At 41.4% G+C, this 15,698-nt stretch overlaps 1 protein-coding gene across 4 annotated transcripts in view; it reads right to left on the bottom strand.

Annotated features, from left to right (window-relative positions):
- The window catches only part of CHCHD3 (coiled-coil-helix-coiled-coil-helix domain containing 3), a 262,620-nt gene that overhangs the window by 32,065 nt on the left and 214,857 nt on the right, over positions 1-15,698 (bottom strand). For 2 of the 4 annotated variants that reach the window (XM_006755974.1, XM_006755975.1), the window contains one exon: positions 10,607-10,654. The exons of the other annotated variants lie outside the window; for them this stretch is intronic. In XM_006755974.1, coding sequence (XP_006756037.1) covers positions 10,607-10,654 — 48 coding nt within the window. The remainder of the gene's footprint in view (positions 1-10,606; positions 10,655-15,698) is intronic. 4 annotated transcript variants of the gene reach the window in all.

The following is a 15,698-nucleotide window of genomic DNA, read 5'->3' as shown; positions in this document are numbered from 1 at the left end:
ACTTGGAGCTACTACAGATCCTCGGGAGCCGGGATTTCAGAGCCCTGCCACCCTGGGGGTTGTTGGGAGAGTGTGCACGCACATGCGCCCCGAGGCAAAACCAATAGGTAATTACTCAATGCTGTCCCCATGGGACAGCTGAACCATCAAGTCAGCTACTTAATGATCCTCCCTTAAGCCAGCATCCCACTGCTAGCTGCCCTTAGAGGAAGCCTTTGCAGAAGTATGCTAACCCAAGTGAGAGCAAGGGAGAGGCCCATTCCTTCGGGAAGATACTGTGCTGCTAAGGGATCCACCCGGTCAGAAGTACAGAATGTAACAAGAGAGGATACTGAACCTAATGAGGGTTCGTCGCTATTTGCTATACTTACAAGAGCATTAGATGGCTGCCAGCAGGACTGTTTTATGTGATGTCTTCTTCATGTGGCAACCTTTCCATAAATCAAAGCAAAAGCCAATACCCACAGTTTCTCGTTCAGCCTGCCTGACAACAAAAGTTACCAGTGAGCCTGCACTGTTATCCATCTTCATAACCGTGTCCACAGCATGGCAAGAGGGTGCCACATTACAGTGGCACTGTCACTAATGCATGCAAGGGGTGACCCACGAGGTTAATGGAACTTGACAATCACCACCATTTTAATTCAGCCAGAAAAAGAAATGGCTCTCTTATACTTTTCCTAAAGTATACACACAGGAGTGTCCTCTAGGCTTTGGCTCCATCAATGCCTTGCTCAGAAAATGCCTATAACCAAGTCGAATGCAGACTTGTATGGCAGACAATAGAGACCTCAGGGGAAAGCAGGTATGTCAGCTCTCGTAAGAAGGTAACTTGTTATGAAATATCTAACTGGCTTTCTTCGTGGAGAGCTACCCCTGACTTGAAGATGTCATGTTTCCAAGTTCAACTAGAAAATGTTAATGAGATGTACTTTCATTGTGGAAAAATATATAAATCTGTCCACATTAACACAAGTAATGTAGTCCTCAAAAATAGCAAAGATCATAAAGCTATTTTAACGTATCAATAATCCTTCCTTTATAAAAATTCACTGTACAGAAATCTGAGCTGAAGGAATTCTCAATTAATGAGAACAATCTAATAAACAATATTCCATTATATTGTGAGTTGTGCTATAGTCTTAACTACCCAATTGATACTGTCAAGAGGAAAGCTCACCTTCACACTGGCATGCATTGGAAATGCACTCTGGCAATTAGCTAATGTCCAACAAAAATCAGCCTGTATTAACAGCCCGTAATGAAGACCATCAGCCACTAGATAAATCACACCATTAGGCAGACAGACTGTCACACAGCCACAATCCCCTCATTTGCTGCATGAATTTATTCCAGCATGGATCTTCTAAGTGCAGCACATGGGCCAGGTGCTGGGGGAGACCTATTAAACAGAACAGAATACAATCCCTGCCCTCAAGAACGTTTCCTTTCACCCGGGAACGAGATTCACACAAGGTAACTTGATATACAACCTGGGTAATGGGCCTTTCAAACTCCCAAGAGCCTGTAATTCTTACTTAGCTTTTTAGACAACGGTTTTTTCTACTCTAAACTAACTCAAGGTCCCTTCTACAGTGAAAACATTCTGAGAGTAGGAGCTGAAAAGCAAGAAAAAATGTTATAACAGATTAATTCAATTTAGTAAAGAGCAATATTGATATTAATGAACACCTCGGGAGAGTACTACTGAAGGCAGGGTACACTGAGTTCATGCCTTTAGGGGCTTTTGCTCTAGAAGGGAGATAGGTGTACAGGCAACTATAATAAAAATTGGATTGTAATTAGGGCTTGAGTTACATGAACACAGAGGGAGCAATTAACTGTGCCCTCTTTTTTGGTGGGGTAGTATAAAGGGAGGCATAAGGGAGACTTCAGAGGCACTCACATATAAGACTCTTGCCCACTGGATGAGTTTGCCAGGAGGAAATGGTGAAGGTGTGCTGTGTTATGGAGGCAGCAGGAGCACATCTGCAGAAGCACAAAGATGTAAGGCATGGTGTCCCTTTAATGATGAGCTTTGAGGTTCATGAGAGAGGATGGCGAGAGATGAGGTTGAGGATGTGTCAGAGGTTATTTTCATACTAGAGGCCCGGTGCATGAATTCATGCACGGGTGGGGTTCCTCGGGGTGGCCTGTGGGGATCTGGCCAAAACCTGCAGTCCAACACCACCTGCAGTTCCTACCTGCTGCTCCCACTCATCCTAATGCCACTATACCTGCCGCAGGCTCGTGCCCAATCAGTCCCAAGGGAGTGGCCTGCGGGATCAGGCCAAAACTGGCTCTCCAACATCCCCCCAGGGGTCTTGGATTGTGAGAGGGCACAGGCCAGGCCGAGGGACCCCATCGGTGCACGAGCAGGGCCAGGGAGTAACCACGGGAGGGATCCAGGGCGTGTCTGGCCCATCTTGTTCAGTCCTGATCAGCCAGACCCCAGCAGCAAGCTAACCTACCAGTCAAAACATCTGCTCCCTGGCGGTCAGTGCATGTCATAGCGAGCGGTTGAGCAGCCTTAGCATATCATTAGCATAATATGCTTTGATTGGCTGAACAGTCAACCGGTCACTGGACACTTAGCATATTAGGCTTTTATTACATAGGATTGTGCTTTAATATTTTAAGTTTTGGGTGTTCATCCCAACTTCTATATAATAATTTATTAGATACTGTCAATTATTCAGCTCTGAGACAGAAACTTATTTCGCTTTTAATTGTATGGATCAGACTGATGGATGAGTAGATCTTGAGATTGCAAGACAAGCTGTTTTAAAAAAAAAACTATTATCAATTGCCACTACTTATCACTGCAAATCAGGATTATCACAACCCTTTGCAACCAAATAAATAATTTTGGGTGCTGAGGCTGATGTACGGCAAGATTGTAGCCAGAATTCTTAGCCCCTTGATTTTTAAATGTTGTATTCATGAAAATATGCTTCATTGTTTTCTTGACATAAGGTTGTATATAAGCTGATAAACTAGAGTTATGTTAATAAAATAGCATCATATCAGTTGTGTTAGGTTTCCACACAAGATTTCATTTGAAAAGAAGATTTCATTCACTGTTAAACAAAAAATAAAGCTTAAAAGTGACCGGGGGAACTGGGAGATAGGAAGGGAGCTGTTCTTGCCAAGGTTTCTGCATTTCCTTTCCACACTCTATAGAGTCCTACATTTCCCATAGAAACAAGGCTATACCTGTGACTAGGTTTGCCTTTAAAAACTAGAGTGTAAATGACACACACACACACGCAGACAAATGCAGCATTTTTTTTCTTTTTGCTGCCCTTGCCCCTCATCGCCACCCCACCCCGCCCCCGCCTTTCATTCTTAACACAAACAATCAGGGGTTAAACAAACAGGTTTCTGAGGACGCACCTAGAGAATCGCAAGTGTCATTTTTATTTCTGGGGAAAATTATGGTCCAAATGCCAAGCGCCTGACTTGAGAACAAATGTTTAGGAAAACTTTGGTTTGTTCATTACAGACTGCCAACATGTAATTGCCTCTAATCCCAAATTAATATAAATATTCCAAAGGCTGTGATCTGCACCATAAGCTAATGACAATGCATTCATGCACGCACAGCCTCCATATGCATTTCCACTAAATTACGTACTCCCTAGCATTTTCAAATAGAACTATTATTTTGAGTAGTGTTGCTTAAGTGTTGGCTAATGATTTGACAGAAAACATATGTCTTTAAACACATGTTTTTAGAGGCATGGTATATGCTCAGTTGCAATTTAGTATATCTAGGAATTATCCCCTAGGGAAGTAAATATTGGATTATATCATGGGCATCAATTTAAAACACACACACGGAATTCACTCAAGAGAAACTTGAACTATTGATGACTATAATAATTAACTAACTATCGACTGCTTCGGGTGTGCCAGGAGCATAAAGGAACCTCATTTAATTCCCATATAACATCTCTCTGATTACCACTTTTCACAGATAGAAAAACTAAGATGGGGTTGAGAAAGGAAGAGACAGAATTTGCTAGAACAGATCCATTCACTGTGAAAGACACCTACAAAGATTATGCCCAGTAAAATTTTTGCTCACATGGATATTTACTATCTCATGATAGCTATATTGGCATTATAGAATGGAAAAATTAAGAGTAGTCCTAATTTGTTTTTTTAAAAACAAATCAGAAAGACCAAGAATCTCAAACAAGAAAAAAAAAAAGCCTATTTTCTTGGTAGCTTCGATAGCAAAATCTGTGATCTAGTTAGCATTCCCTTTCTCTTAAATCTGCTTCCTAGATGCTACATCATACAAAGGGGGGCTTTTATGGTAGGAAGTACAAATAGATGTATCATTAATAAGGAAGGATCAGCTTTCTGAAGGACTTGGCCAGAAGCTAAACACTCAGATCTTTTAAAGACCTAGCCTTAATGCACTCTCCGGAGCAGCAACCCTATTTTCTTTGCATCATCAAGTTCTGAGAGTATATTTTTCACTCGTCTTGCCACCAGTTAGAAAGGTGAAGACGTGTATACATTTTGGTTTTCGATTCTCCGGTTAAATCGGCTCTCAGCTTCAGTTTCCAAACGCTCCACAGAGGTATGGATTGACATTTCTGTCAGAGGACAATTTTTTGCTCTGTAGTTTTCCCCGAGTTAATGGGAAAAAGTTCCACCACTAATCTTTTCAACTCACCTCTGGGGAATTATAAACTAGCAGCAAAAACTGCAAAAGGTTGGGCCAAAATGTAATGTTTTTAAATTACACGTCAAAAAGTTGAAAATTTTCACAAAATGGGCTTTCCTTTTCTTTAGGAAAAAAAAAAGGGCCACTTAGGAGGCCAGATTTAAATTCACTGCTGTAATACAATTTCCAAAGTTAAGTACTCTTGGTTTTGCCAACCCTAACCCCAATAGATCGCTAAAGAAATTAAACCTGTATAGGGTTGAGTCCTACTCCATGCCCAGAACTTTACCTACATTATTCATCACCCCTTCTAAAAACCCTATGAGTTAGTATAATACATTTCCCACATCAGCAAAAATAAGTCCAAGAGGTTAAGTAGCCCAATATGACATCATCAGAAGGGCTGGTCACAGTTCAAACCCCATCCATGCGATGGAAACAAACACACCAGTTTCTAAGGTTCTGTGTGTAAACTTGTTTCACTGCAGCCTTAAGGGAAGAAAACACAACCTGGTCAAAAAACTCATTTGAAATACAACCTGAGTACCTGTCAGAAGGGGATGGGCCAACTAAATTATGGTAGAACAATGCCACACAATACTATGCAGTTATTTCAAAGAATACGTTGAAGTTTTGTGTGGACCATGGGGAATATATCCATAATAAATTTAATTTTCAGATTATTTTCACTATACTAAGCTACAGGAAGGATATCAAAAGACAAAAGTTGACCACAAAATGCAGTGGAGAGGAGAAAGAATACTTATTAGATTCATTTAATTATCAACTAGCAATGTATGAGTTAATTTTCTATAACTTGGGTACATTCAATCACAGTTACAGACATAAACCAAAACTCATACATCCAGATGAACACTATCTTTATAAACCACATACAATTTGCCTCTAACACCGTCTTTCCCACACATGTAGAATGTTGTACCATGTGAATTCTTAGGATGCCATTTAAAGAGCTCATGGCTAGGAATATTTTTTAAAGTTCATATTATACCATTTCAATTAAAAGAGGATCCCATGACATGGACCGCAGGGAGGGGGCTAAAATGACCAACCAGCATGCCAGCTTTCTGCGCTCCTCTAGCACCTAAGGCTCCTTCTCTGCTAAAATGCCCCAAGATTTCCCCCAGACAACATCCCGTAAAACAAACCTTTCTTGAACTGGATCCTCCCCACCCTTTTATCAAAACTACTGTTTTCTCTATGACCCATTCTCTCTGCTAGACAATTAATGGTCAGCTAACATGAGCTCATTTTTCAAATGGATATTAATAATCCTATATAATAAAGAGCTAATATGCAAATGGTCGTTGCGCCCTCGCGCCAGGGCTGGGGGACCTGAGGCAGCGCCCCCCACCCCAGCACCAGGGCTGGGGGACCTGAGGCCGGGCCAGGGGACCTGAGGCCGTGCCCTCCGCCCCAGCAGCAGTGCTGGGGTACCTGAGGCTGTGCCCCCTGCCACGGCATCAGGCCAGGGTACCTGAGGCCGGGGTACCTGAGGCCACAGCCCCAGCAACAGGGGACCTGGGGCTGCACCCCTCACTGGTGCCAAGCCAGGGGAGCTGAGGCTATGTCCCCCGCCCAGTGGGGATTGATGGGGGAGCTGAGGCTGCGTCCCCTGCCCAGTGGGGCTTGACAGGGGACCTGAAGCTGCGCCCCCTTCCCTGCAGGGCTTGACGGGGGTAGGGCCGGCTGGGTCTGGGACTTGTGTGATTTTGAGGCGCAGCATGCCCCAGACTGACAGAAGGAATATTTTCATATATATTTTACTAATTTTCTTTCATCTCTGACACTTCTATTATAGAGAAAGGGCAAATAGCAATATTAAAATATTTCCTCTATTGCTTCTCGGCCATTTGGCTAAGATCAAGTGTAGTATCTGTTCTTATCAGTTTAAAATATTTCCTCTAATTAATTCCCTTTTAATGTGCATGAATTTTGTGCACTGGGCCACTAGTGTTAACATAAGAATAGAAATTAACATGATATAGCAAATTGTGATGATATTATAAACACAAACATATACATATGTGCCAAATATTATGCTTGTGTATTTGACAGAAGACATCTAGGAACAATGACCAATTCAAGAGACAATTCTAATGGTGATAATCTAACGGGTAATTGGGAAAAAATATTCCCAAGTAGGTAGAACTTGTGGTTGAATCTTCACAACTCTATTAACTCTGCCTTCCAAGACACGGCATTGAAAGTCTGACCCTAACTTTCCTTGATGGCCTCAGAGTCTGTCCCACCACTGCCCACGTCCATTCCAGCCATTGCCAGCATGAAAACCATCCTCCTTCTTCTCACCTTAACAAAACCTCTAGGTGAGAAGACAGCCTGCACCAGTCACCTCTTCCTGCAATCCAGATTCCCCTTCCTATTCCTGCAGCATCTTGTTTTCACCCTTACATTAGCATTTACCACATTTTAGTCACGTGTGTATTAATCTGTCTCCTATGTATATTCATCATGCTTTCTTCACCTCTCTGTATTTCAGTTTATGGAAACCACCTGAACGTATGTGAGATATTCAACTATTTTTCTTGAACAAATATTAAAGTTATAATTCTTGTATGAGGTTCTGACCCTCCACAGTAGAGCTAATGATCTCCACAATATAAGGCCACTGAGGATTGGGACTCAGACTCAGATTTCTGCTCCCAGTGCTCATAGAGCATGAAGCGTCAGAGACCTTTGATGGATAGTTGTGTTGATACTGACGATGATTAAGTTCTACTAAGCAAAGTTGTCGCATTAACACCTTCTGAAATAAATGTCAATGAGCTCTTCACTGGTGGAAGAAACCAACAAATGACATGTCAGTCCACTAATTGCAAAGAACTCCCAGGACCGGGGTGTCGATGAAACTGGTCTGCGGGCAAAACCCAGTATTTCAAATTCCAAGACTTCGAAAATACTGCGAAACCAACACTCACACAACCAAATGAAAACCACAAATGATTTAAGTGGTGACAAAACATTTGATTCCTGCTTCTTGTCAACGAACCGGGATGCCTGCAAGATGCCTTCTACACCCAGCAATGTTATGCTCAGCTTTCCATTCGCATCTTTTGTATTGGAGAAACACCACCAGGAAAAAGGAAGAACTGGTTAATTCCGGGTGGTACCAAACGAGCTGTAATGGAGGTGTTATGAATGTAAGTCAGTGAGGCCTGATGCGGAACAGCAGCATCTGGGCGTGCAGCTTGCAAAGTAATGAGACTGCGAGGATGCGCTGGCACCCGGCTTTGATCACTTCATCTTGTTCAGGAGCTCTGCCGGGAAACAGAGGTGAGAGGCAGTGACCTCCTTCCCACGGCCGGAGAGAGGATGGATCCCCTTCTTCCCTCTCCTCCTTGCCAACACACCCCCTTTTCAGAACCGATGGTTTCATAGTTGGGGGCCCAGCATAAAGCAGGCTGAGCAAGCTTCTACCATATGAAGTGTCATGTCTGAACATGTTGACAGTAATTGGCAACTCATTTTTCATCCTGAAAGCAGAAACAGGTGTATACTACCCTCAAAATCCCAATCAGAAACCACGCTGAATGCGCCCCTCACATGGGCAGCTTTGTTGAGATATATGCCTGTGCGGCTGGTGGACTTCAGAGTTCCCATAGCAGGATCTGCCTCCCAAATAAATATTTGTGGAATCTCAGAAGCACAGAGAACAAGACAGAGAGCAAAGGGCAGCACACACACACACACACACACACACACACGCACACTCCCAGCGCACAACAGCAGCCCTCAGTCTTTCTTGTGTTAAGACAGTAATTGGCAAATAACTGACTTCTTTGTACTTATAAGACACCTCCAAAGCACGTTTAACACACTGAGAAGGGAGCACAAAGCCAGATGTGTCACTGCACAGTGTTTCTCGCCAGCTTCATCCAGAGAGGGTGGCGGGTGACTTTGAAAGGAGCCAGGAGCAAGGATTCCCCTTAAAGAGCACATCTATCCATTTTCAAGGGATGCAGCAGATGCACAGCATTTAGACACACACACTCACAAAAGGAACACGCAATCTAATTGCTGGCCACCGAACGAGGAGGCACGGGAAACAGCACCGGCAGCCATGTGAGCAAGCTGGGTGTGCTTGGCGGCACTGGAACGTGGGAACATGTGTGCTTTCGTTTCAACATGTAGGGAAGGGCCAAGATGCGAGCTTTTACACGTTTTCAAGCATTTGGCCAGGATTCAATACATAGCATGTACAAACTGCTGCCTAAGATTACATTAAAAAGTCCCAGAGTTACTGTGCACATGTTTCATTTACAAATACTGCCTTTAAAATCCGTTTATCAAAAATAACTTTCACAATGTAACCAGGCCTATCTACAAGACTTTAGGCTAATGAGAAAAAGAATATAACAGGCAAACCTAATTTAATAAGGCAGGAAAAAAAGACTAATTCTTGAAAAAAGAAATAAAGCAAGGATTAATCCTATTTCTATAGCAATGAAACACACTTGAATGAATAGTCCTGACATTAGGATAAGGGATTCAAATTCTAATGAAAAATCTGATCGTGGATAGGATTAGAAGTCATAATTTTCTTAAGACTGTGATTAAACTGAGGAAACTTATTTTACCTAGGACAGTTAGGAGTTGGGTAGTCCCAATATTTGGGGCATTTTCTCCTAGTTAAAATTAACAATAAATTCAGGGTGTTTTAAGTATAATTAATATTTAAAAAACACACAAACTTAAGTGCTTGTATTGTAGTAAAAATGATATATACCTGTGTAACTGTTACCCAGGAAACAAATAGTCCCAACACCGCAGAAAGCTTGCTTATGCCCCTTTCCAGTCAAGACCCCTCTGTCCCCATCAACCACGTTCTGCTTTCTATTAGGATATACTAATTGTCCCTATTTTGAACTTCATATTAATGGGATCAAACAATAGGCTTGTTTTCTGTCTGGCTCCTCTTTGCATACCTGTCTCTGAGATGCACCCATGTTGTTACAAGCATCAATAATTTTTGGTGTGTGTGTGTTTTTAAATTGCTAAACAGGATTCTACTGTCTGAATGTCCCACATTTGTCCATTCTCTTATTGATGGCCACCTGGGTTGTGTCTAGTGTTTGACTGCTATGAATAAAACTGATATGAACATATGTGCACAAATCTTTTTTTTTTAAGCACCTTAAGAACACACCCATTTATTATCTCAGAGCTTCCCCAAGGCAGCTGGGCCTCTGCCCAGGGTCTCCTCCCAGGCTCACAGGGCAGAACTCATTTCCTTGAAGGCGTTGATCTCTTGGCACTTCGCTTCTTCAAGGCCAGCAATGGCGAGAGCCTGCTGCTCCTGTGTGCGAATCTTTCAGTGAATGTGCATTTTCTCCTCTCGGGCAAATACCAAGGACTGGAACTGCCGGGTCATAGAGCAAATGTGTTCACATTTATATGAAACTGACCATGTTTTTCCAAGGCATTTATACCCACACCAGACAAACACGAGAATGCTGGTTTCTCCACATCCTTTTGGACAACCATTATTGTCAGTTGTTTTGGATTTCCACCATTCCAATGGTTTTCATTCACATTTCCCTGATAACTACTAATATTAATAGGGTCTGTTCAAGTCGCTTGTCCATTTTTAAACTTTTCTTAAGAGTGTCTTAAGATGAGCAGAATGTTTTAATGATGATAAGGCTCAAGTTACCAATTCTTGTATTTTGTTTGCTTACACTTAAGAAAAATCAAGAGCCAGACCTAGGAATCCTTGATAGACTGAATCCATGAGAGAGATTTGGTTGTAATACACTCAAATGAGCAGCAGAAATGGGTTTCAAATACAACTTTTCTGAAAGTTTGGTTTCAATTTTAGTACTTGGTTTGACCACCTAGTTGCATGAGTGGACAACCACATACATTTATCTATAAGTTAATTACCTGGTTGGAAGCAGGGAGAGGCAACACATTAGGAATAGGCTTATCCAGCTGTGGAGTGATAAAACATAAAAAAGATACCACAGTACAGCTGGACCCATACAACTTCCCAGAGACTATCCTAAGAGCTACCAATCCTATGCGTAGATAACTTGACCCAATTTTTAACCACGCTCAAGACGTAAGATGGTTCACTCTGTAAATTTGGTACAAAGAGAGAATTAAAAGCCTACCTCCTAGAAGTCTTCCTGGACATCTAAGAATGAGGCGGATCAGTCAGACAATAATTAAGTCTCGTTGGCCTTCCTACAAGCTCCACTGCTTTCTACCTGTAGCCGAGTGGCATTTAAAAAGCCAAATAATTTTTTCTCATCTTTGAAAACATCAAAGGAATATCAAAGAAATTATTTCCAACTGGATCCTTTAAAAAGTAAATGAACTCTATCCAGAATCAGCAAGAGGAAAAAAAACTCAGCAGTCCCAGTTAGAAATATCTTTTAGGAACCAGGAGTTATGGAGTTAATTACTCAAATAAGCAAGATTTAATAAACGAATTCCAAAATTCCATGCACCCTAGAACTCAAAATGTTCTCCTTTAAGATATTATAATACAAGGAAAGAAACAAGCTATCATTCTGGCAGAGTCTTCATTTATCTAACTAGCAGTGTGTAATTAATATTTCATATAACCATGTAGGGTAAGCTAGATTCTTAATGGATTGTATTGATTAAGGAAGAAAGTTCAATGCTAATGTTCCTGCAGGGGAAAACAGGACGATTTGTTATCTCACAGGGAACAAATCATGAATTCAGGTGCTTATGGCCACAAACCTAAGGGATGCAACAAGACTGGTTTTGATACTTTACATGTAACTAACAAATAGATTATATTAGGTAAAGAAGATGCCCAGGGCAACCCAAAGCCTTGCTGCCCTGGCTGGGACAGAGAACAGAATTCTGGGTCATGCATTTATGACAGGATGTGACCACTCTATCCCTGGAGGCTTGAGGTTCCTTCACTGCTGAAGGAATGAGGACATTTCCACGGGGATCCCCTTACCTTGTGACCAACCACAGATGTTCACGCGATGGGTGTAGTGTGTGTCCTCTTTGTGAAACGGGCAATACTGTCTATGGCTTACAACCCTGATCCTGCTCTTGTGAGCCCTGTATTCCAATCAAAGCTGACAACCTGCCCCATCCCTTCCTGCAGACACCTCTGGATAGAGAGAAATGCTGTGAGGAACAGGTAGGAAGTAGAGAAACGATGCAGATGGAAACCTGACTCCCAAGAGCTGCTCATGTTTCTTGGCATTTACTTCTGCTACCTTAGAGAAAGAGTAATGTGTAGACTATTATTATTGATTCGACCCAAGGATTGAAAATGAGACAAAATAACTAGTTAGATCTGATGAGAAGGGCTCCAATCTTAAAGAGGGAAAAAAGAACCACACTAATTGCCTAACCAGTTATACATGCCTATCATAAGCAATATTGTCCAGTACTGGTGAGGCCGTTGGGATGTGGGCACCAGGAAGGTGGCAGCCTACTCTCTACATATGCCCTGATTTACTTGACAAGTGAGGTAGAGAAGGGGTTGCCACGCCATCTAGAACATTCTTGAAATGGCAGCCAGTGTCTTAGAATTGAATGAAACTAATATTTCACATTTTTTTTACAGGAGGATCAATGCCAACTGATTTTTTGTGTTTGTTTTATAACTTTTAAACCTTCTCAGCTTGAATGCCCTCAAGAGAGTGGCAGTTACAATTTACATGTTACAGATGAAAGGGACAAGTCAACGATGTAATAAATACCTGCCCGGAATGGGACTGTTCTAAAGAACCCAGGACATGTTTCGGCTGAATGTGGCGTTGCCATTAGCTTCCTATACAAAGTATAGTGTTAGCTCCTAAACACTGCTTTTCCTTTTCAGAATTACAATCTTCCTCCAGCAACACACAGGACCAACTCTAGAGGGTACCTGAAACTGTAGCAGTTGACATCCGTGAGCTGATGTTCAAAAAACAAAACCACAACAACAAATAGCCCGGAACTTCTCAATAGGCTATTGTAACCAAGCGTAAGCACGGCGGGTATAGGTCCGTTTACTTTACCCAGAATTCTGCCTTTTCAATAACTAAGTCTCTTACTAAATTAAGCACGATGCTACCTGGCTCCAAGGACCACAGGGAATACAATGCCTGCACTGCAGCTGCTATAGTTCCTGCTCGCAGTCTTTCAAATTAAAAAAGGAGGAAGAGAGGCCCAGTACAAATGTAGAATTTAATTAGTAAAAGCCCCAATCCTTGCCCGAAGCCCTGTTCCTCCTGTAATATCACATTCTTTTCTCCTTGTGTAAACTTTTCATTATGAAGGAGACATCTTTATAATGCAATAACTCCAGTTATAATGTAACTGCTGGTAACATAACTCCTGCATTAGAAAAGGCAGCATGTTCAAGTAATGTTGTTTTAATACAATTTGTGTTCAGCAGAAACCAAGTCAACTTGGTCATTTAGAATCTGATCAATGTGAATTAGTGTCTTACTGAGATAAACCATTCGATCATTTAGAAGCTGATCAATGAGAATCAGAGATAAAACATTTATCATGTACATTTGGTATACCATAGCCATTCACGCAGCATAAAGTAGGTTATAAGTAGACATCAATAAGTGTTAGAGATGATGTGCAGGGTACCTGTCAGCTACACATACAAATACATGTACAACAGAATATAATTTTCATCCTTTTGGATAAGCCAAGATATTCAATAAGGCAGCTGGAGTCACTGAAAAATTTCAGGAGCTCAACTTTGGAAAAACTGGAGAGAGAAGCATAAAGAGCCCGAAAAGCTCAAACTTTTGAAATAAGTTTTAATTAAAAGTTTAAGCATAAAGGTAAGTCACATAAATTTACTTGCCTAAACTTCTAGAAGAGTTCTGAGACGATTAATCAGAGTAAACTTTGTACTTGCAGTACAATTAGTTCTATTAATCTAATATTTTCAAACTGAAGTCACATTGACATGCAGGCACGCTGGTTTATGCATCTAACAGAATTATAAATTTGCCAGTCAAAAGCTTATTTAATTATTTTACAGCCAATTAAGCAGGATCTTTAAACACTGTTGCTTAAAATTGTCCATGATCCACATGTATAATTATAGAGAACATGAGAAACACCTGCTGATACCGTTGGCGTGTCACCCTCAGCTTCACTAATTCATTTGTAGTACAGTTGGCCCTCGAATAGTGGCACTTCCTTCACAGTCTTTTTGTTATAATAATGAGGGGGGAAAAATGGATTCCAGGTTGGAACCACTGTCAGTGTGGAGTTTGTACCTTCTCCCCACGTCTCTGTGGGTTTTCTCCGGGGACTCTGGTTTCCTCCCACATCCCTGAGATGTGCATGTGAGGTTCGAGGGGGACCAGTGTTGAGTCACTGGGGGTGGGGAAAGTGAGCGCCCCGCATGGAAGGGCATCCCATCCAGGGCTGGGTCCCAATCTGCACCCTGCGCTGCCAGGATGGGCTCTGGCCACCCACAACCCTGAGCTGGAATCAACAGGTTGGAAAACATTATCTTACGTGTGTGTTTATTCATCTTTCTTAAATGCACAGGTCACATTTATTTGAAATGTTTAATATTAGAAGTGTTTGGGGTCTTTAGAAGGTTGGTTTTGTTTTTAGTTTTAGAAGTTTGGTGACCAGAAATATGCCATGGGAACTTAACTCTCATTTTTATCAATTAGCCTATGGTAAAAATCGGTTTTGTTATACAGTATTTCGCTTAAAGTCCGAGAACCTATCAGTGATGCTAAGTGAGGAGTTACTGCACAGCTATTACAATCACACACCCAAAAGAGAAACAAAACAGTATTGCCAAAGTTAAATTCTAGTAACACCAAGACTTTTACAGTTTAAGGAAAGCTTTTGAATGTATATAATACTTACAAAATCCATTTTATCTGTAGGAGTTTTGCATAGCATTCCTCAGATAGTATAAAATGCCTAAACTTCTTCCACAGGGTAATTAATCTTTTAAGGCCTTATAAGGATAGCCTAGAACGTACAATTTTAAGTCAGATTTTCGACCACTTTGTTCACAGATGAACGTGAAAGTGCCTTCTATAACCTGGCACACAGGAATGTCCCCAGCCTTCCACCTACGATTGCATAGAACCACACTGCTTTCCAAGCGCTTCATCCTTCGGAGAAACAGAAGCCACGTGGAAACATGTACCTCTAATGAAAGCACCACGCCACTTCCCAGAATGTATTTTTTTTTTCCCATCTGAAAGGTAGAAACTGGCCTAAAGAACAGCATGGGAATGAATACAAAGTGTCTTTATAATGCTTTTCATTTGTTTGATATTACATTGTCTTCACAAGGTTTACACTGCCTTTAAAATATTCCACACTCCTGCCCTGACCGGTTTGGCTTAGTGGATAGAGCGTCAGCCTGTGGACTGAAGGTTGCCAGGTTCAATTCTGATCAAGGGCATGTACCTTGGTTGCGGGCACATCCCCAGTAGAGGGTGGTCAGGAGGCAGCTGATGGATGTTTCTCTCTCATCAATGTTTTTAGCTCTCTATTCCTCTCCCTTCCTCTCTGTAAAAAATCAATAAAATATACTTTAAAAAAAATTCCACACTCCTTTGATATTGCCTTATATTTAGTTAATATTGGTTTTTATAAATTTTTAATTTTACGAATTTTGTACAGCTCCACATGAAATTTTTTTTGTAATTTGATTTCATTACTAAGTTTCAGTACTTGGCAGCCATAATTTAGAGAATGTTGTTTAATATTGTTTACTTGCATGTTAACAACAAAACCTTTGGAGGACCCACAAAATCATGACATTGAACACATTTCTGAGGCACATGAACATCAAAACAAGTGCTATGGCAGTAGTTATGTACCGCCTGAGATGCCCTGGGCCTGTTTCAACAAGAGAACCTGTAAATATCAGTGTTACCTGCTCTAAATGGTAAAAATTCATGCATTTTTCCAAGCCCTCTGGTCACCAACTACGGCATTTGGTGCCTCAATAACAACTTGGGGCATGGCACACCTGCAATGCACCTTA

Source organism: Myotis davidii, unplaced genomic scaffold (assembly GCF_000327345.1).
Source record: "Myotis davidii unplaced genomic scaffold, ASM32734v1 scaffold1314, whole genome shotgun sequence".
Taxonomy (NCBI): Eukaryota; Metazoa; Chordata; class Mammalia; order Chiroptera; family Vespertilionidae; genus Myotis; species Myotis davidii.
This window is presented reverse-complemented; position numbering and strand designations above follow the sequence as displayed.